At 35.9% G+C, this 20277-nt stretch overlaps 5 protein-coding genes across 14 annotated transcripts; 2 read left to right on the top strand and 3 right to left on the bottom strand.

The window, feature by feature from the left end:
- Positions 1–136: 136 nt before the first annotated feature.
- LOC105426525 (solute carrier family 66 member 3) lies at positions 137–1922 on the bottom strand. Of its 4 annotated transcripts, none has more exons than XM_089070958.1 (5): positions 1456–1917; positions 948–1127; positions 652–874; positions 435–555; positions 137–363 (listed from the first exon to the last, which is right to left on the bottom strand). In XM_089070958.1, the coding sequence occupies exons 2-5, from the start codon at positions 1094–1096 to the stop codon at positions 230–232; spliced, it is 627 nt and encodes a 208-aa protein (XP_088927084.1). In that variant the 5' UTR covers positions 1097–1127; positions 1456–1917; the 3' UTR covers positions 137–229. The 4 variants fall into 4 exon arrangements, with proteins under 4 accessions (XP_088927084.1, XP_088927083.1, XP_011636089.1 ...); XM_089070957.1 differs by having other exon boundaries at positions 948–1332; positions 1456–1915; XM_011637787.3 differs by having other exon boundaries at positions 1333–1472.
- A 481-nt stretch (positions 1923–2403) lies between these two features.
- On the top strand, positions 2404–12402 carry LOC105426532 (uncharacterized). Its single transcript, XM_011637796.2, has 7 exons — positions 2404–2706; positions 3341–3470; positions 3561–3750; positions 3829–5057; positions 5262–5934; positions 6007–6175; positions 6262–12402. Exons 3-7 carry the CDS (start codon positions 3637–3639, stop codon positions 6657–6659), a joined length of 2583 nt encoding a protein of 860 aa, XP_011636098.2. The 5' UTR covers positions 2404–2706; positions 3341–3470; positions 3561–3636; the 3' UTR covers positions 6660–12402.
- Positions 12403–12555: 153 nt separating this feature from the next.
- Positions 12556–14141, bottom strand: Ubc7 (ubiquitin conjugating enzyme 7). 3 transcript variants are annotated; one of them, XM_011637800.3, is made up of 5 exons: positions 13836–14141; positions 13559–13691; positions 13338–13419; positions 13015–13133; positions 12556–12936 (listed from the first exon to the last, which is right to left on the bottom strand). In XM_011637800.3, the coding sequence occupies exons 2-5, from the start codon at positions 13611–13613 to the stop codon at positions 12677–12679; spliced, it is 516 nt and encodes a 171-aa protein (XP_011636102.2). In that variant the 5' UTR covers positions 13614–13691; positions 13836–14141; the 3' UTR covers positions 12556–12676. The 3 variants fall into 3 exon arrangements, with proteins under 3 accessions (XP_011636102.2, XP_011636101.2, XP_088927086.1); XM_011637799.3 differs by having other exon boundaries at positions 13817–14141; XM_089070960.1 differs by having other exon boundaries at positions 13559–13734; positions 13817–14140.
- Positions 14142–14472: 331 nt separating this feature from the next.
- On the top strand, positions 14473–17833 carry Vps4 (vacuolar protein sorting 4). 5 transcript variants are annotated; one of them, XM_011637804.2, is made up of 7 exons: positions 14473–14588; positions 14980–15060; positions 15301–15412; positions 15563–15939; positions 16117–16384; positions 16480–16922; positions 16998–17833. In XM_011637804.2, exons 2-7 carry the CDS (start codon positions 15040–15042, stop codon positions 17097–17099), a joined length of 1323 nt encoding a protein of 440 aa, XP_011636106.2. In that variant the 5' UTR covers positions 14473–14588; positions 14980–15039; the 3' UTR covers positions 17100–17833. The 5 variants fall into 5 exon arrangements, with proteins under 5 accessions (XP_011636106.2, XP_011636109.2, XP_011636107.2 ...); XM_011637807.2 differs by having other exon boundaries at positions 14983–15060; XM_011637805.2 differs by lacking the exon at positions 14473–14588 and adding an exon at positions 14595–14903.
- Positions 17772–20160, bottom strand: Pdp (pyruvate dehydrogenase [acetyl-transferring]-phosphatase 1-like protein, mitochondrial). The gene is made up of 4 exons (XM_011637803.3): positions 19543–20160; positions 19322–19463; positions 18651–19124; positions 17772–18551 (listed from the first exon to the last, which is right to left on the bottom strand). Exons 1-4 carry the CDS (start codon positions 19672–19674, stop codon positions 17869–17871), a joined length of 1431 nt encoding a protein of 476 aa, XP_011636105.2. The 5' UTR covers positions 19675–20160; the 3' UTR covers positions 17772–17868.
- Positions 20161–20277: the final 117 nt, after the last annotated feature.

The following is a 20277-nucleotide window of genomic DNA, read 5'->3' on the forward strand; positions in this document are numbered from 1 at the left end:
ATATCTAATATAGAACTAATATAGGTATCTAATATAGAATATTAGAATTATACTTTTTATTTATACTTTAATTATACTTAATGCTTTGCTTTCAGGATATATATAACATGAGGGAAATAAATTGATATAGGATGAATAATTTTTATATTTTATTAGTAGGAATAGAATAGAATATACCTTTTCAACAAATATACAGACCGGACAGTTATCGCAAGCACGTGTTATTTTTTTAATCCTGCTTCAATGGCCGACTTCTATAATAAAGGGCGGAAAACATGATGCTCGAACTGAGCAGAACTGAGATGATAAAGTTTGTCAACAGCAATATATCAGCCGAATCCATCCATATTGTAAATACCCTCGCTAGAACATTATTTGAATCATTGCTGAAAATCATTTTACATACCTAAAGCTAAGCAACATACAAAACCTACTCAAATTTGTGAAGGCAGATATGAACCAAGTGAGAGGCGATACCGATTCTGCATTTTTAGCTCTAAGTATAGCTAGCAATTGAACAACTTTACTAGAAGCTGATATTGGTGTACACATTGGCTGAAAATCCAAATGTATATTTTTATTTAAAAGATTTAAAAGATTTGTTAAAAGAAATCTGTATCAAAAAAATTATTTTCAATATTGTGTACCAACCGCCAAAAAAGTAAGAACAATTTTTGGAACAATTTCCAATAGCAAACAACTGCTCAGTGCAAAATATATTATAGCACCTACAAGGGACCATATATTGATCCTGCTTAAATATTTTAGCACAAGGAATATCAGTATATACTCCTGCGCTAATATTATTGGATATTCTAAGTAAGACAGTAATGAGTATCCATTCGTATAATTGTAACTAGTCATCACAGTCAAACTAAAAAATAAATAAAGTTATATATGGAAAAAATAATTGTAAAAGTTTGTATAACAGTTTTGTATGAAGTTACCTTGTCAATTCTAAAAATAATCCTAGCATCGACATTTCGTCTGCTGATTTCACAGAAATTAATTTTAATATTTGAGGTATTTTCAACACAAAACACATGCCTATCGTTATCAGACTCAATAAATCCGCAAATTGTTGCAGCAACGTCATTTTCGTATTTCTTTCTGCTCTTCAATTGTTGCTATTTACACATGTATATAAACTTTTAAATTAAATTGTAAGAACTTTTAATTTATATAACGTTTAATTTTTACTAATAAATTATAATTTTATCTCTAATCTCATATAGGTAATTTTATCTCATAATCTCATCATAAGGTAAGTCAATCATAACGCAATCAACAGAAATCTCATCCTTTCGAATTACGTTTCATAAACATGTATACCTGTAACATTTCGAAACTGTCACTTGTTTGTAACTGCCATTAGACAAGAAGTTGCTTGCATCAAAAGCAGATTACAAAAATAGATTAGTAACAATTATTATATAAAAATATATTTCTACACACCGGTATATCAATACTCAACTGTGGAGTTGCGGACATCACTAGGCGATCAGCTGATCTTGTGGCGCGACATTTGTATATTATTTACAATTTGAGTTATTCGAGTGCGGCTATATTCGGAAACACCAACCGAGTGACTCCGTGTATCATTTTGTTCTTGTTGCTCATCAAATGTTAAAAACAAGGATAAAATGATATACAGGGTATTCAGATGTTCCGAACGCAGAGCTATGAGTGTGCAAGCAGGGATACCTGAAATTCCATCTTCAATTACTGACAATATAGAAATCAAATAAAAGATTTTAATATGAAAAAAACCAATTAAGCTAGTGTTATCTCTCATTCAGACATATTTTCTTGATACTTTGCTCTTTTGATTTCTAAAATTTGAATTTGAAAAATTTTGACGGTGAATAAAAATATAGACAATATTATCGATCAATAAAATTGCATATGACTTTAACAACTATCGGTGGCTACTTCATGCGAATTGCAAAAATTCCAACTCTCGGCCAAATATAATATATATATATATATATATATATATATATATATATATATATATATATGAGATAAATGGTAAGAGGTGCTAACTAAATTTTTAAGAATTACAGTTTCACAAGAATTTCTAGAATTTTAAATTGAATTTCAAACCATAAAAGTTTGAACTTAAAATTGAGTATAAGAAAAATTCTGGGTAGAAGGTGCAACTGAAAATTTTGAAAGAAAGTTTAAAATTTTATCTGTCGCAATTTCTCTCTTTCTCTTTCTTTCTCCCCTCGTCAGAATTAAATACAAAATGCAGATATTTGTATCTCATATATAGTCATGAATATGAATTTTAAATACGATGCACACGTCCCCGACTATTCTCGCAATTGGTGCAACTTGATACGTAAGTACTTCATTACTGTTCACTACGCCGAGTTCGCGGTGTGCATGCAGATCGCAGCGCAGCAGAGATCGCACTCGCTGAGGCGATCGCGGATGTTGCGAACGCGGCGAGGTTGGTAGCGCCGATTGGCTAGGCGTGACGCTAGGCGCGGAACGCGACGAACCGGACCGAGTCGAACTGGTGCGAGGCGAAACGTGAGGCTGCTCACTACTCCGCGTTGTCTTACGGATATCGATTGGTCCCGGCGTGGGCACCGCGCGCGTCATGCGGCGATCATGAACGGCGTGCCTCCGCGCGACGACGACGACGACGACGACGAGGCCCGGATCGCGAACTCGCCGCGGCCGATTTAGCGTCGAGTAAGTAAGCGTGCTGCGGCATCGTCGTCCATTCGCCTCTCCCGCGTCGAACTAGAGCACGAACGTCTCCGACGTTCTTCTCGAGACGTACACGCAAACCAACCGCGGATCCGTCAACCTGTCCTTCTCACCCGGGCACTGTTTCGAAATGTCCTTCAGCCGATTTATCATGGTGCATTTAATGCCGAGAAATATTTTACTTCTTTTTTCCCTCCGTATTGTTTCCTTGATATCGAGAAGATTCGCGAGATAGTCGTATTTAGCGTTAAATGCGTGTCGAGAATCGACCCTCGTCGTCGCTTAACAGATTTGAATTTGATTAGCTGTCGAGTGACATCGCGAGAAAATTATATAATTACGAGAGAAAAAAAAGTAGTGTTTTTTCTTCTTTCTTTTTCGAAAGATTTTTTTATAACACAGCGAGTATTTCAGTGAATTTTGGATGATTTAGCCTCGACATCTAGGATACGTCTTTGATCATGAATAAAATTATTAGAAGAATTAACCTTTGTGACTCATCTATGAAGTGACATTTTTATGACATTTTAAATCATAATATAGATAATCATGACTCATCCTTTCCCTGTATGTGTACTTAGAACTTTCAGATTACATCGTCACGTTTCTGTTTTAGGATTGCTAATTGCTTTACAACTTATCATTGCTGTTTTTTATTCATAATGGACCATGCGCAAAGTACAAGCGAATATACAAGTATGGAGTTTGTAAGGCAGTTGTATATTGCCTATAATACTTTTTCTCAGGTTAGATTCATAACATTGATTTGAAGATTTTTTAAAATAAAAAAGATATATGATTCACAGTATTAACAGTCATACACAATTAAATTTCAGGGGGTAACATGGAAATATCAAAAATTCTGGCTACTATAGACTTTCCAGTGTACAACTGAAGCAAACGAAATCTGAAATGGACTCCCCGCCATCATGTTCACTGAGTGCTGGGCCTCTCAGTGATCTTGGTAGCAGTGGCCTGGGGGGTTCAATATCCAGCGATTCTGTTAGAGCACATCTTGCGATGGAGGTAATGTGTTTATTTTTCTTTTGAATCCTTTTCGAATCAAAGATATCTTTTACTATAGTGCACCAATCTCTCTTTCAGATGCAGGAGAGTGATATAGAGAGCAAATCTCTATCGCAAGATTCTTTTGATTATTCGGATGGCATGTGTGGCGAAAATTTTAACACCCTGAAGAAGGGTCCAGGCTGGGGTGACACGGACGGCAAGTTGGAGGTCGATGTGGCGATCAAGCCACCACCAGAGTTTCAGGATAGTCCGTCACCACCAGACTCGGAGTCTTTGTCGATGCCGATTCTGAATTATGCACGGTTAATGCATAGACGCAGAACACCGCGATGGATCGACGATTATGCCGAAAATCTAGTGCAATCGGTGATAGAGGAAGCATTAGCAATTTCTTGTCGCATCTCTTGGCCAGAGGGTAGGATCGCGCCTGTTACAAATCCAGTTCCAGTCGTGACTCGATCCCAACAGATCAATCTTAAACGCATGTGGGATCTAATGACGCCACCAGTATGCCAGGGAGCTGCTACCATCACTATTACTCCGTATAATACACTGAACCGGCCAAATTCACGCTGCTCTCTGGCTTCCTCGCGGCTATCCAGTTCACACAATTCCATCAATACTACTGGGCTTGGGCATAAGGCTGATGATAGCAGCTTCATCACATCCGCGATGTCGCATGATGTGTTAACTACAAGTGAGATTAGCGACATGTACAATGTACCCTTTGATTCGGACATTTACACAGTGCCAATCGACGTGGTGCGACCGCTGCATGATTTGCGAACGCCACAGAGACCCAAACGACATCGACATCATCGCAAGAGACGGCGAAACGTTTCCGCGAGTTCGCAGAGCGAGTTGGAAGCACACATCCAGCAAGCACGTCATTATTGTGGCAAGTCTCGCGCCATCACGCATGTTATTAAATCGCAGCGCTTGTTGGCTGATGTGTGCTGCAACGAGGGCAATCCTACTGTCGGTGGCGGCAGTGGTGGTGTTGGTGTTGGCAGTGGCAATAGCGGCGGCAGCGGAGGTGGAGGTAGTGGTGGCGGTAAAAGACACAGCGTGCCAGGCACTTCCGGTCGTCATAATGTCAAAGCATCAAATGGACATGCACACAATATCGGTGAGCCGATCCACATGACACTACACGAGGTGCGACAGTACCTGCAAACGTTGTACTCGAGCTCTAGCGATTCTAGTGAGAACAAGATCAAACGAGACAAGGCTCCTCTACTAGGCCATACGCCGGTACATCTCGCAGCAACGCCCAAGCCCCTCAGTGTAAATAATAATAATAGGTAAGTACAATTTCTGTTGACAAAAAGAGATTTTTTAAAAATATATTTTTTATATTTTATTTTTATATTTAAAAAAAATATTTTTTTCTAGTGATATAAATTGTAAATATTGTTTGGTATCATCTACTTTTGATACTTTAAATGTTTTTGGCTGCTGTCAAATTGGCTGTGATAATAATAATACCTAATGCTATCTAATAATAGGTATAACAGTAATGCGCACACGGACTCGTCCACGGATACACCGGTGTTCAATAAGAGTACTAGCAACGGCCTGATGATCCACCACCATAATAATAATAATAATAATAATAATAATAATAACAATAATTCTAATAATGCAAAGAAGCATAAAAGAAACGCATTCGTTGGCATTAGGCACAAGAAAGTGCGTGACGAATCGCATAAGGAGAAGAGTGAATCTGAAAGGGAAAAGATAAAAAAAAGTCAGCGTAACTTCTCACTAAATCTCAAGCAGACGCTCTGTAATATCTTCCGATTTCGACGACTAGGCTCTCCGGACCACTTTGTAGAAAAACGAAATAGTATCGTGCAGGGTGAAATTGTTGAGGAAGAAGAAGGTGTTGACTCTGACCAGCATGCAAACAACAATAACACCGCTCCGTCTGAGGTAGAGCCGTCCGCACAAAAGTTGCCATTTTTCAAGCGCGCTCTGCCACCTTTGCCTAAGAGTAACAGTCAAGTCGGTGTGGAGCAGGCAGAGGAGGCCCTTACAGCGATGGCACCCAAGTGCGAATCTCCGAGTTCGGCACAGCAGCAAGTTCCATCGATCAGACCAGAAGCCGTGCGACCAGAAGAGGATACTGCGGAGGATACAAGCATGGATTTCGCAGCCAGTATCGAGAAAGTGAAGGATGTATGTAAATTCTATTTCTTTCATTGATTTAATTTTAATACAAAAAATATTCCATAATGTTTTCTGAAATAGTACGGATGGTATTGGGGACCTATATCGGGTGAAGCGGCGGAGAAAATACTATCCAATGAGCCAGATGGCTCTTTTATTGTGCGAGATAGTAGCGACGATCATTACATCTTTTCCTTGTCGTTCAGACTCAACAGCTGTGTACGACATGTAAGGATAGAACACGATCAGGGTGAGTCCTATTACACTTATAAACTATATTTTAAGATTCTTGATAAAACCTGTATCCTTTAAATAAATTTCTTTTTCATCATACAGGTAATTTTAGCTTCGGCAGCTGCACAAAATTCAAATCGCATACTATTGTTGACTTTATTGAGAACGCAGTCGAACATTCGCGCAGCGGTCGTTATCTCTTCTTCTTGCATCGGCGACCGGTCCTGGGCCCGATGCGAGTACAGCTGCTCCATCCAGTATCGCGCTTTAAACAGGTACAGAGCCTGCAGCACACGTGCAGGTTCGTCATCCTGAAGATGGTGCGCAGGGACTTGATCCCGACTTTACCATTACCCCGCCGGCTCATCGACTATCTCAGCACGCCCCATTATTACAGCGAACAGTTGGCTGCCGAACAGGACGACCGAGCCGAATCACCAGTCAGTTCGTCGACCGGCGAACTGGAAAAGATCTGTTTCACGCCACAGGGTCTCTCGTGAGGTACAACTGTGTGACTTTTTCCTCCTCCTTCGCTCCGCTCTCTGTGCAAAGAGATACTTGCGCTGAATGCCGCCTTCGGCGTTAATGCAAATTTAATTCAGTTTAATTAAATATCTACAATATGTAAAAATTGTCGCCGTTTGATTCTGCCGACGAGCAAAAATTTAAAAGGTCGCCGAATTAAATTTTGTCCAATGTAAAATTTCATCTACAGCTGCGTTAATATGAATTATTGATACACAGTTACTGATACTAATTCATTTCGCAGTTAAATTATTTTTTGTTTAATATAAAAATATATTTTGTTATTTGATTAAATTCACGTCAATGCGTAAGAATTTAATTTCTTAACTTAATTAAATATTTGTTAATATATAAGAATTCAACATTTGTTATTGAATTATATTTAAAAAAAAATGTAGCAAGTTTAATTGAATTGCCAAAAATTTACAAAAATTTAATTGATGATTGAATTAAATTTTTATTTATTAGAATTTAATCTGTGACTTAATTGGATTTTTATTGTCGTCGACAATATAACATACGGTTAATAATTTTGCGCTTGTGATTTTGATTTTGACGATTTACGGCGTATCGATTCGTAAAGTGAGTATTGTGATTAAACTTGAAAGTAGAGGAATATATAGACAAATTTCCGTGTGCACCATATATCTAGAACTGCAAGTTATGGTCGTCTAAAATTACTTGATTTGATTGTCGAGGGAAAGAAATCGATTTCATTCCGTTCCAATAGAAGTCGTAATATTGCATGTCGTGATATTCATTCTATATATGTATTTCGCTGACATAAGATTTTCTGAGATAATAATTTTTTTTTCGAAAGATAAACGCGATTCTCTGTATAGCTTATATCGCAGTTAGAAGTAAAACTCTCTGCGTGGAACAATTATTAACCAAAATAGATAATTGAAGAGAGATTTGCAATGAAATCATTTCTTAATCTCTTGCCAAATGTTGCTTGACGATCACATCTCTGTTTAATTTAATTTATTCAATACAACTTTAGAGACAAACAGAAAAAGGAAACACGCGAGTTCAGCGTAAACAATTTTGTATAGTCCTTTCTAGTTCAGTCCCTTTTTATTAACTATAACGAATGGCAAGATACATGTGACAGAAACCACGCACAAAATATCCATTTATACATATAAGTACATATATAAATACATACACGTATATATTCAGAAAGAGAAGAAAGATACACGCACATACACACACAAAATGGTTGGATAAAATTTTTTATGCCATACTTGCCATTTTCTGTTTAAATTTGTGCGAATTCACATTAATATTTTATGATTGAAAAATATATTTAGTATTTATATTCATTGTAATTATACTTTTGGTTAAACTTTCGGCAGTAAACAGAATACTCTTTTAATTCAGATTGTATTTGGAATCAATTTAATTGATTTAAGTGAATTAATTATCACAAAATCAAGTTAATAAACAGAAATGTGAGGTAATCACATTTTGAAGTTTTTGAATTTTTTTTTTACGAATCGATTACGCGAAATTATTGAAAGTTATTTCGATTGAAAAAGCTTTTATAAGTATATATAACCAAAGAGAATTCGGGCAATATATAAAGGGTAGCTAATGTCGCAATGCGCAATTCGAATATTATATAATTTTTATTCGTTTAAGTATAACCAATTTAAGACTAATTAATATTTAATTGATAGAAAAGAAAGTAGCGAAACATTAGTAACTGGTGCTATATGTGAAATTACATTCTTCATTTTCATATGTTATGTAAAAATATATATACGTTAGTTTAAACGATCACGCGTTTTTATGCTTGTGCTCAACCAAGTTTGAAGCGCAACATCGTGCAATAATATTCATCGAAATTAATCGGGTTCTAGATGGTATTGCAATTCTATTTATATATATTTTTATGTTCTCTTAATTTCAGTTATATATATATATATATATATGATTTAAATTATTAATTATACTTTTAAAAATTAAAATTAGAAAAATGACATAAACTTTCTCTGCAAGTTTTTTCAAAGTAGCTATTCCGATCAGTTTTCATATTTCAATGTTTTCTAGAACTTAATAACGTGACATTAGTATTGCAATAGATTTTTCAAAGGAAAACTTCTTGTTGTAATTTGCCGAAATTCGTGTGAATATACATAAGTTCTTTTTTCCATTGTTTTGTCGAGAAGATTGAGAACTCAATGATTGATTTACAACTTCGAGTATAAATGAATACTATTACGTTTGTCTAGGAAGTGTGTTTGAAATTCTATTTTTGCGCTTTGATAAATTTGCAAACACAATACAAATACACACACACACACACACACACACACACAAAATACACAAACAAATTTTGTACCCAGTATCCACCAGGTAGATTTTGCAATACGATTACTATTAATATTAATGAGATCGTCCAGGGGGACTATGCGAGTCCTGCGTGGGGTTTGTAAGGCATGTGCGTATAGTTAATAATGGTACCACAATACCTCACAGTCACAGAGGGAGGTATACGTATATAGAGCAGAATTAGTAAGGTTTTATAACATATATTTACATCGGCATAAGTGCACACGACACATACACATACATAATACATATACACATACACACACGCGCGACGGACATGTGATTTCACCTATAAGGAAATTCTAGTTGTTAAGGGAGCGTGAGCGTCTTATTCGATAAGATTATGTTTTAAGGGTCAGTTGCATTAACAGGCTTAGTTAACTGAGTGACAGCAGATAATAATGTTAGGTAGTAGCAAATTAAGATTTTTCGACAAAATTTTCGATTAACTACTTTAACTTATGTTAATTTTAGATAAATTTAATTATCTATTAGAACTCTTAATTAAATTAAATTGATTTAAATTTAATTAAGTTTCAATTAATTTTATTTTAATCTAAGTCAATTCTAATTAATTATTAATTGAATTAATTTAATTTAAATCGTTTTAAATTAATTCAAGTTAAAATTTCGATTGGGCATGATCAGCGCTAATATTAGTGCGCTTCTAAGATTTAGCTGTACCTTAATTAATTCTGAGTAAATCAGCTAATAATATAGAGATAAGAAAGAATGAAAGTTTATTTAATTGCAGATATTAATTAACGTTTTTGTTATAATTATAGTTGATGCAACCGGCTCTAAGAATTAATTGTAAGAGAAACGTAGCGTTCTGCGCCAAGCGGAAGGCCTCCAGGCTGCAGCGTGTCGAAACTGAATGTAATAATCGGAAAAGAAAATGTTATCAAGTTAAAAAACGAGGTATGAAATTTTTTAAAATAATCGAGATTCTAAAGATGAATGAGGAAGTTTAAGTTTAGCGCAAAGTACGACACGTTCACAGTCCAAAAGAGGCTCGTAAAAGTAGCTCAAGTCTCTGTCTCCGATTGTCGATTGCGTGATTAGGCGACGGGAAGTGTATGTGTCAAACGTTTTTGTATATTTGTAACATTTTCCTCGTCGTTGTACGCGAACAAACGCGCGCGACGCTGTAAAGACCGATTACTTTTGAATGTACACTTCTTCTAGCAAAATGTGATATTACTGATAAACGGACGGTCACGATATTAGACTCGTCTTGCGTCAAGCGAAATGCTACAAACGTTAAATGAATCGAGCGTTCATATACAGACTGTCCCGGCACTGTTGCGTACTTTGCTCTCGATTTTTCGACAAATTCTGCATCTTTAAAACACGATATCGGCGCGATATCTTGCAATGGAAAATTAAAAGCTTCCGATTCTGGTTGTGAAAAATGTGATGATTCGTGAAGATTCGTTCGGAGGCCCGATCAAATTCCAATTAATATTCGACATCGATATTACTAGCGCTTGGCACAGAATGTAAAATACATCCTCTCATATGCCAAAGTATGCAGCTGTACCCAGAGTACAACATCTGTGTATTTTCGTTCGGTATTAAATACGTAAATTCGCCTATGAAGATTTTTTACCCGATCTGTTTATAAATTATGTTCTTAGACAAATATATATTCGTAGAATTTGGCACAAAAATTATTTAGGATAAGAAAAGGGATCAAAGGATTAAGATTAACCCTTAAAGACTAACTCTTTTTTTCCATAGTTGTTTATAAATCATATATCATGTTTCTCTGAGACATATATTCAAAATAAATATAATCGATTTAATTAACAAATATTATAGTTTTAAAAATCTAAAAATTTTTAAATCTAATTCTTGAGAAATATTGAAAAGTTAGAATTTTTTCTCGATCATTACGGATAAGAAAAAATCAATATGAGCATGTCTCAGAGATATATGTATGGATATAGTGCTCTTTTAAAAAAATGTACAAGATGTTGTACTTCGGTTGTACAAAACAGGTATTATATTAAAATCTTATTTATATATAATTGCCAAATACTAGTCACAAATACTGCATTTTTCAGTTGGATTTCAGTATTGTTTACTAATAAAATACCAATTTACGTGCGAAATCTTGTATTTGTTATTATTAATGTTTTAATCCAAGTAAAAGAGAGAAAGAGAGAGAGAGAGAGAGAATGAAAAGAAATAATTGCAAAGATCTAACAAGGAACAAGCAAGTTCACCTTTTAAAGCATTGAATGAAAGTAGAAAACTAATCTTTGAATTTTCCTCAAATATTTTGAGTCTTATCAAATTGGCCAATTATTCTTTCGACTTGCATTCATTGTACCCGTTATCTAACCATAGCTGAGCATCGATAAAGTTCGATAAATATATATGCTCGATAAGAAGTTAATAGCTTCAAAGTATGGACTTGTCTGATCTTTGAAATTATACCTGCAATTCGATCGTAAAGATCACCTATTGTATACGCGATAAGGTGTATTAATTTACTTCTTCTAGTCTAATTACAGGGTGTTCTGCGTAAAGCAAGGACCTATACCTGTGAGAGGACACTAACGATAAAAAAAATGCTATATGATTTTTCCGAAAGATTTCGATTCAAAAAGGATTTAATCCAATTATCTTCGGAATTAAAAAAAAAAAGGCAAAATCTTTTTCAATCAAATCATTCAGCTACTCGGATTGGGTTTTAAGTGGAACACCCTGCATGTCTTGTCACCAAGTTCGATTGTTATCCGAGCGGAATGTGCACGATAATCAGTCTGCTGCGGACCTTTTAATTTTTGTAAATATGATGCGGCAATACAGGTTCTGGTATTTCAATTAGGATCGTGTCGATAATCGAGTGACACTCACATAATTCTGTAAAAGTAAGATGACTGACTAAAAGAGCAATTTGATTTATCGCTGTTTTATTTTGATAAAATTACGAGTTTTTTAAAACGATTTTCAATAAAAAGAATCATTGATCCGCTTACTTTGTACACATTTTTGTAAAATCTCAAATATGTTCATTTAATTTGTACCTTTTTTTCTCGAGTATTAAAGAGTATTATTGTTGATAATGCGTTTTCGCCGATATACATTTATATATGAACATAACACCATATGCGAATGTGATAATTATTTTAACATCGCCGTAGGGTAATTTATGGGGGATCAGTTGATAATTTTAAATATTAATATATATATATGTATATGCTTAACGTCAATCACGCACCCGAACACAAGAAACGAATCCTGTCCTTCGTTATCGGTATTCGTTATTGTCACAGTGAAATGGTATATATGAGCATATGAGATAATCGCGTATGTATTTGATTACCCATGTTTGTACTGCAATGTTGAATAAACATTTTTTGAGATTAATATTTTTGAATTCTTGATCGAGGAAGTTTGAAGCTTTGCATTTTTGTGAATATAAATACCAGGGAGTGAATATAAATACCAGGGCTTACTCATACATATTCGCAAGCAAATAACTGGTGAAATATATACAAAGAATTAATTGCACACAAGGGATTCGTTTATTGCACAGGTAAAAATTTATTGTTTTCTACAGGAATGTCATTGATCGACAAGAATAATCATCATTTATCTGCTCTTTTCTTTCTCCTTTTCTATTTTTTTCAGTAGACATATTCTAAGATGGAATACCCAAAGTTTTTCTCACCAGCTTCTGAGCTATCCTCTCGAATTCACTGCGATCTTCCCTCCACATCTTGGCGGCATCTACATTGGCGCCACTTTCGTCATTTGGTTCAGCTAACATACTTACTACGCTCAACAATATCTTCTCTACACTTTGTACGGGACTCCACCGCTCTGCGCTGCTTTCGTAACCCATTGGATCATCGCCAGGTGCATGTAATATGCTTATGCAAACTCTTCCATCTGGATAGACTGAATGAAATAAAAGATATAGCTATAATACCTATAACTTTATCTCACGCTTGCAATTTTAATACTACAATATCTTACTATTGGGATGAAAGATTTCACAAGTAAACTGCATTTTTGGAGGGCTCAATGGATAATCTGGAGGAAATATTAATTTGGCTGGAAATACTCCGCCTTCAAAGCAAGTCCCCTCTGGTCCACTAAAAATTTTATTAAGATTGATATTAAAGTGATAATATTGAAGAATATATGAAAATGCTCGTATGTTGTTTATTCAGCATTAAATACAGATATTTGATTCAAATGCATGAGCAAAATGGAAAAATATATATACAGAATGAAACAGCGGAGAACAAATCGACAGAAAAAACTTTAAGAAAAGGAAAGATTGAAAGAAGACTTACGTGATGAGAGCTTCCCATTCGAAAAAATTTTCTTCGTTAATCGGACCGGCAATGATACCTTCCGGAGGATTTAAGGTTAGCTCTGCAAAATCGACGCTAATATAGGCATTATTTCTCCGCGGGAAAGAGGATGTCACAATGTGAAGGGAAATGCCTTGCATGACACTAACGAGAAGCTAATGCTACTACAAAGTAAGCAATTAAGAAGTTCATTCTCTCACGTTTATATTCAGCCATCAATCGTCTGAGTGCCGAGCCTGCCATCGTCTTTATCATACGAATAACTCGTCAAGTATGCAAAACATCAAATCACCCTTTCGAAGTTCCTTTCAGGGCTCAGGCCGGATAGCGCGGCTACGCGGCCGCGATGGCCAGGATAATTAGATCTAATCTAATTCTTTTCATACGATTTATATAATCTAATTCTAAGTTTTTCTTCGAATAAAAATTTGATTCTGAATCAGTTGTTTCCCTCTAACCTAAATCTACATTTCACACCTGCGTCACTTTTCTAGCACTCATGAGGTCTGTTCTTTTCGGCTAAACTTTTTGCACAGTTCATCTTTCTTCCTTTTCTTTTCATGTTAGAGAGAAAAAGAGAAAAGATGAACCATGCAAGAAGTGTTAAGCTGAAAAGAACAGGCCTATGTACATTCGCACGCACCTGCACGATACTACTTTGCGGATTTTTGAGCTAAAGATTTAGGACTCTTTCACACTGAACGCGATGAGTGACGAGCGATGAGCGACATCCAATGAGAACTTTGTTTTTTTAAACTCTATCTGTGACGCTCAGTGTAGGAGAGTCCTACAGTGGTAAGCATGTATGTATTCGAGCAACTTCCATCAACATTTCGTTATTCTAGGGATTTTCAAGATAAAAATTCGTTGCCGAATGCGTCATTTACAATGGAAAAATAAGCCGTAAGGAATTGATCAAACACAATCAATTATTCTTCTATAAATCGACTATGATTGGTCAATTTCTTAAGGCTTAAAGCTTCCTTTTCTATTGTAGACGATCAGAATGTCTCGCGCTTTCATTTGTCCATTTATTTCGAGGTAACTAACGCCTATACCATATAGCCAATAACGAAGCGAGATTAAATGCGAGATGAAAAATCGATTTCCACAGCGACACTCGACACGGGGCATCTGAAGAATAGGCCAAAGCCAAGATGACGGCGAATCTGCAGAATTGTTTTAGCGCATCTTGAATTTTACAGTGATAACAATATTCCAGGAAGAGTCGTATGTATCATTTCCGTGGAATGTCCGAATTTTTGGCTATGCGATAAGCGGCAATATCGATTCCAGCGTCGTCGTGAGCGATTAGATTACGCATTCTCAGTTTTGTCTCGTAATCATGAAACTGTACGGAGAATAGCGAGTGATTGTACGCGAACGATTGTGAGCGAAAAGATTTGACATTGTGAAAAAACGATATTTCGCGATTTCTCCTTCTTCTTTGAGAAAGTCGGCGCGCTCGGACTACCGAAGAATTCATCGCGATGATGCTGACGTTTCCGCAAAAATCGCGTCGATGATGGTTAAGATCACAACGAAGTAGCTAGCATAATATCTCCGATAGGTGACATCTAACATTTGCCTTTGAAGGTTACTAATCGACAAATTGTTTCAGAAGCTTGACAGGCTCAAGCGGCCTGTGTTGCGCACTTGATTTATCAATAACATCTTGAGCATGGCTTCAGCAATACTGCAGGTAAGCGCTTGTAAAATTCATTTGATTATTCAGGTCGACAAAACAATGACACATATTTTTATACTTGGAAGGATGCTAATAAAATCACTGATATTCATTAATTTTAATTATGATTTAATTTACTCTTTTTCTGATTCTTAAACTTTCTGACCTAGAACTAGAAAATAAATAAGTTAAATTAAGATTAAAGTTAATCTACATTGATAGAAAAATGAACACGAGTGATCAACCATTTTACAGAAGGCTATAGATCTTGTGACAAAGGCTACCGAGGAGGATCGCAATAAGAATTATGAAGAAGCCCTGAGATTATATGAGCATGGTGTCGAATACTTTCTGCATTCAATAAAATGTATGTTTAATAGCAACTGTTTGATATCTAGTCTTAAGAAAATATGTTGTTGTTGTATCACAAAACTAAACAATTAGAACTAGAATAATCTAAATAACTAAATAATTTAATTATATTCTAAGTTAGCGTAATTGAAATCCTTGATTTCAGATGAGACACATGGAGATAAGGTAAAGGAAAGTATAAGAGCAAAATGTATGCAATATTTAGAAAGAGCAGAAAAATTAAAGGAATATTTGAAAAAGAATAAGAAAAAGCCTGTTAAAGCTGGAGCAGATAACTCCAAAAGTGAAGATAAGAAGAGTGACAGTGGTGACAGTGATACTGATAGTGACCCTGAAAAGAAGAAATTACAGAGCAAATTAGAAGGTGTTATAATTCATGAAAATACAAATGTTAGATGGAGTGATGTGATTGGTCTTGATGGAGCCATTGAAGCTTTGAAAGAAGCTGTTATTCTACCTATGCACTTTCCACATCTTTTTACTGGGAGGCGCATACCTTGGAAAGGCATTCTGTTATTTGGGGTTAGTAATTTAAGCATAAAAAGGTGTGTGTGTGTGTGTGTGTGTGTGTGTGTGTGTGTGCGCGCGCGCGCGCGTGCGCGCGCGTGTGTGCACGCACGCGCATGTATGTATGTATATACGTGTGTATGTATGTTTGTTGGCTAGAAATGCATTTTCAATTTTTGATTTGCTATTTAGCCACCAGGAACTGGTAAATCCTATTTGGCAAAGGCAGTAGCGACAGAAGCTAATCAAGCTACTTTTTTCTCCGCATCATCATCGGATTTAGTAAGCAAATGGTTAGGAGAGTCAGAGAAGCTTGTAAAAAATCTATTTGAATTAGCACGACAAAGGGAACGTAGCATAATATTTATTGATGAAATAGATTCACTTTGTTCGTCACGTTCCGACAACGAATCAGAATCTACAAGGAGAATAAAAACTGAATTTCTAGTTCAGATGCAAGGTATGTTCTTAAAGATTCTCAACATTTATATTGTGTGTGACCTTTATAGCAAACAAGCGCGATTTGAACCAGTTTTTTTCGCATGTATTTAATAGGTGTAGGGAACAATAATGAGAATATACTTGTGTTGGGTGCTACCAACATACCTTGGGTCCTGGATTCTGCGATTAGACGAAGATTTGAAAAGAGAATTTACATTCCGTTGCCCGAAAAGCAGGCGCGTGCTGCCATGTTTAAGCTTCATTTGGATAATACATCACATTGTTTGACAGAAGAAGATTTTAAGAAATTGGCAGCTTCTACCGACGGTTATTCGGGAGCCGATATAAGTATTATTGTACGGGATGCCCTGATGCAGCCGATCCGACAAGTACAAACAGCTACACATTTCAAGCGCGTTAAAGGACCATCGCCAAAGGATCCTTCTGTTATCGTCGATGATTTACTCACTCCGTGTTCTCCTGGTGATCCGGCTGCCATAGAGATGAATTGGATGGAAGTAGATGGCGACAAATTATTCGAGCCACCGGTCACCATGGTAAGGTTTATCGATCATTCGATCTCTTATTTAATATCTATGTATATTAGCATAATGTATATTATCATTTTGTAGAAAGATATGTTAAAATCGCTAGCAACGACCCGTCCTACAGTGAATGAAGAAGATTTGGCAAAGTTAGAGAAATTTAAAGAAGATTTTGGTCAAGAAGGTTGAGAGGTCTTGGAACTTTCTCATAAGTAAACAGATTTATAATTCAGGACATATTTTTAGTTATACATGCTTGCCTTATTCCTCTTACGATAACACGCTTGATAATACTTATATAAATACGTTATACTCGGAAACGAGCTTTCTTCTCTCGTCTTCTTATTTAGATCTCTTCTTTTTTTAAACGCAACAGCGGATGCAATCCGATATCGTATTCTCGCTTGTTTAATAAAAATGAAACATAACTTATGAAATAAACGATATATTTTGAGATAAAAAATTCTTAGACTTTTATCAAGCAGTCGGATAAGAGGTAGATTATTTTCTATTGTAAAGTGCAAAGTAGAAAGAATATTGAGATACGAGGTATATGGCAAACTCTGTGTTTAATGCATACTATAACTATCACACTACGATAAGTACCTAACAAATTAATTGTGTAAATTATAGATTTTATATAGTTACTTCCTAATCACTTTATAATTTTAAACACTCTTGCGTATTCTATTATCTAGTTTTTTCGATTCGAGTGGATTTATCGCGAAATTTTATTCGCGATATTGACAAAATCGAAATCGAATCCCACAGTTAGCCAATTTGAATAATTTGCTAACTCGACGGAGTAACGAGTGTGTTATGTAACATACTACATACATATTACTGATATTCAGAATACTGTTTTCATGTAAATTGTTTTTATTGTTAACTAAATAAATAACAAGCTGTATACTGGTACACAATTGGTATTAAAAAATAGTGAGAAATTGCGACAACTTTAGGGAGGACAATGTCTTAGAAATTCTGAATCCATATAAACGACCGTTATGGTGATGTCATCGCGAAATATTCGCACCACTTCGCTTGGCAGAGTCAACAATTGCGACAATTTGGCATGATCTATTCCATATTCTGTACCACCAAGAGCATTCCTCAACAAATGTGTCGCCGCGTTGCTGTCGAGGGGTTTCTTCTTCAAGCCTTCCTTGCGTTGTAACAACATTTCATTTATGTCGGACAGTTTCATATTTTTACGAGGTAATCTCAATGGACTGAGTGTAACCTTGCCACTCATATGTTCTCCTACTAAACGCACAGCTTGCAACGGTGAGATTAGGTCCCATAGTCCGTCGCTGGCTAATATGAGAAATTTGTCTCTTGGCGTCAGTCGATGATATCTGACTTCCGGATTGGCCGAGAGATATGGTGGTGTATGATAATTTGGAGGAATCGCTGTCTCACCAAGGAACGGCACCACAACTTTCTTCATAACGTTCTTAGTCCATTTGTAGCGAAAATCACCCAAAGAGCGAAGCGGCGCCAATTGTCCGAGCAGTCTTTCCATTTTAATCACAGTCGATCTCTCATTTAATGGATGCTCTGACAAGATTCTTTCTACCTCCGCACGGTTATCAGCGTTATGCTCTACAGTCATTACTTTAGCCGACCATCCATCGTTTTCTAAATAACAATATAAGATTTATTAATAGGTACATCAAATAAATAATATCAAATAAAATGAAAAGTATATGTAAGTGAATGAATAAAGGAACAACGAACCTGAGAGTATTCCTAAGACGGCTTTACAATCACCAACACCTGCGACATGAAGATGGGGACCATCTATATGTGCCACGGCGGCTACCGTACCTGACATTGCAACAGCGAGAGTTCTCGCGGCATCTTTCTTATTTAGCTGCAACAGAGCTTCGTTCGATAGGTCGTTATCCAATCTGACAAATGCATTTTCCAAAGCCTTTTCCATTTGAAATTCTTGTCTGGTATCTTGCACCAAGTCATTTAAAAAACTTAAAAAGCTAGCTTGATAAAGATCTTTAATTTCGGCTACAAATTCTACTTTGTCATTAAAAGTCTCGAGTAATTCTAATTTTCTATCAGAGTTGATAGAATTCAAATATTGTTGCAGTAATTTTGGTGGTAGCAAACAAGCTGAAATATAATGAAACAGTCTTTTTGATACCACTTGTGCGCAGGCACCACCGCCATGGCCATCGAAAACTCCTAATAATACACCTACATAAAAAATTAAAAATAAGTAGATTATAAAAAAACTTGTAAAGACAAAATCGAAAAATCTTACAATGTCTAACATTGAATGTAATAACATTGAAATTTTGTAGCTATGTAACTAATTAGTTATTTTTCATGGCTGACAGAGTAAACAATTTCATTAAAGAAGTATTATCTAAAGTTATGCTCTTGTACTGTACCTTTAGTTAGCAAACATTGAGCCTCGGATCTTGTATCTTCTATAGGATTATTAGACGCCAACTGATTAGAGTCATAATATTTTATCGAACCGGGGCCAGAGAATTCTTTGGTATATTCATTGGCTTGTAAAACATTTGTGACCTATAATTAATGTCATAAGAACGTTAATCATAATAGCAGATGTAATGACATGTACAAGTGAAATATAATTTAAATGTACCTCCTGCGGCGTGAGCCGCGGTAATGCCATGTACAATCGACGAAAGCTCTTGTTGCCGCGAGATTTGCTCGTTCTAGCGTGCACATGTCGAAAGCTTTTTACGAAATCGTAACTGATTTTTTGCAAGACCATTCTATTCCCGAATACCTTTCTTTATGCTAATTTTCCGTTTCTCCTCTGCTTTTCCAACACATCTTCGATTTTTTGTAGGTTAAAACATTCAAAGCAAATACAGCAATATAGCAGCGTTCAAATTTGACATGCATATAAAAATCCTGGTACTTTTCGTATACCGCGTATTTACGTAATACAAATGATTTTTTTGTCTCTGAATTTAACCAAAGGGTTTTAAATTCATGAAATAAAACATCGGTTCGGATGTGCGTAATATAACGTCGTCACCTTACAACATCACGTAGCACGCATAAAATCAACGTAAACACGTGCGATTTTCAAAACTCCAGACATTCGCAGATCCTATATCATCCCACTCTGTGTCAAAGGCTAAACCAGACTAAACGAAAATGAACATGAGACCCATGCGACCTGGCGACCAACGCACCTCCACCTCCCACTCGAAACTTTCGAGTATGCGTACACAACTGGAAATTTTACGTAACAACGAGCGCATTTAAGCCGACAAAGCAGCTAACTGGTAACTGTACGATTAAACGTGATTGGCTCTTATTTATAAAACTAATCAATCACATTCAATCTCGCTTGACGAGCAAATTA

Source organism: Pogonomyrmex barbatus, unplaced genomic scaffold (genome assembly GCF_055798465.1).
Source record: "Pogonomyrmex barbatus isolate J1 unplaced genomic scaffold, ASM5579846v1 scaffold11, whole genome shotgun sequence".
Lineage (NCBI taxonomy): Eukaryota > Metazoa > Arthropoda > Insecta > Hymenoptera > Formicidae > Pogonomyrmex > Pogonomyrmex barbatus.

Excerpts from the sequence above, each read along its gene's own strand:
- LOC105426525 (XM_089070958.1), bottom strand. The coding sequence starts at position 1,096 with ATGACGTTGCTGCAACAATTTGCGGATTTATTGAGTCTGATAACGATA. Across the intron at positions 556-651 it reads TTGTTCTTACTTTTTTGGCG|CCAATGTGTACACCAATATC; the intron begins GTTGGTACACAA and ends TTGGATTTTCAG. Across the intron at positions 364-434 it reads ATCTGCCTTCACAAATTTGA|CGAGGGTATTTACAATATGG; the intron begins GTAGGTTTTGTA and ends ATAATGTTCTAG.
- Vps4 (XM_011637804.2), top strand. The coding sequence starts at position 15,040 with ATGGCTTCAGCAATACTGCAG. Across the intron at positions 15,061-15,300 it reads TGGCTTCAGCAATACTGCAG|AAGGCTATAGATCTTGTGAC; the intron begins GTAAGCGCTTGT and ends ACCATTTTACAG. Across the intron at positions 16,923-16,997 it reads TCGAGCCACCGGTCACCATG|AAAGATATGTTAAAATCGCT; the intron begins GTAAGGTTTATC and ends ATCATTTTGTAG.
- LOC105426532 (XM_011637796.2), top strand. The coding sequence starts at position 3,637 with ATGGACTCCCCGCCATCATGTTCACTGAGTGCTGGGCCTCTCAGTGAT. Across the intron at positions 3,751-3,828 it reads GAGCACATCTTGCGATGGAG|ATGCAGGAGAGTGATATAGA; the intron begins GTAATGTGTTTA and ends TCTCTCTTTCAG. Across the intron at positions 5,058-5,261 it reads AGTGTAAATAATAATAATAG|GTATAACAGTAATGCGCACA; the intron begins GTAAGTACAATT and ends ATCTAATAATAG.
- Ubc7 (XM_011637800.3), bottom strand. The coding sequence starts at position 13,613 with ATGATAAAGACGATGGCAGGCTCGGCACTCAGACGATTGATGGCTGAA. Across the intron at positions 13,420-13,558 it reads ATTGATGGCTGAATATAAAC|AGCTAACCTTAAATCCTCCG; the intron begins GTGAGAGAATGA and ends TCGATTTTGCAG. Across the intron at positions 13,134-13,337 it reads GAATGGGAAGCTCTCATCAC|TGGACCAGAGGGGACTTGCT; the intron begins GTAAGTCTTCTT and ends TAAAATTTTTAG.
- Pdp (XM_011637803.3), bottom strand. The coding sequence starts at position 19,674 with ATGGTCTTGCAAAAAATCAGTTACGATTTCGTAAAAAGCTTTCGACAT. Across the intron at positions 19,464-19,542 it reads CGCGGCTCACGCCGCAGGAG|GTCACAAATGTTTTACAAGC; the intron begins GTACATTTAAAT and ends CATTAATTATAG. Across the intron at positions 19,125-19,321 it reads TCAATGTTTGCTAACTAAAG|GTGTATTATTAGGAGTTTTC; the intron begins GTACAGTACAAG and ends TTTTTTATGTAG.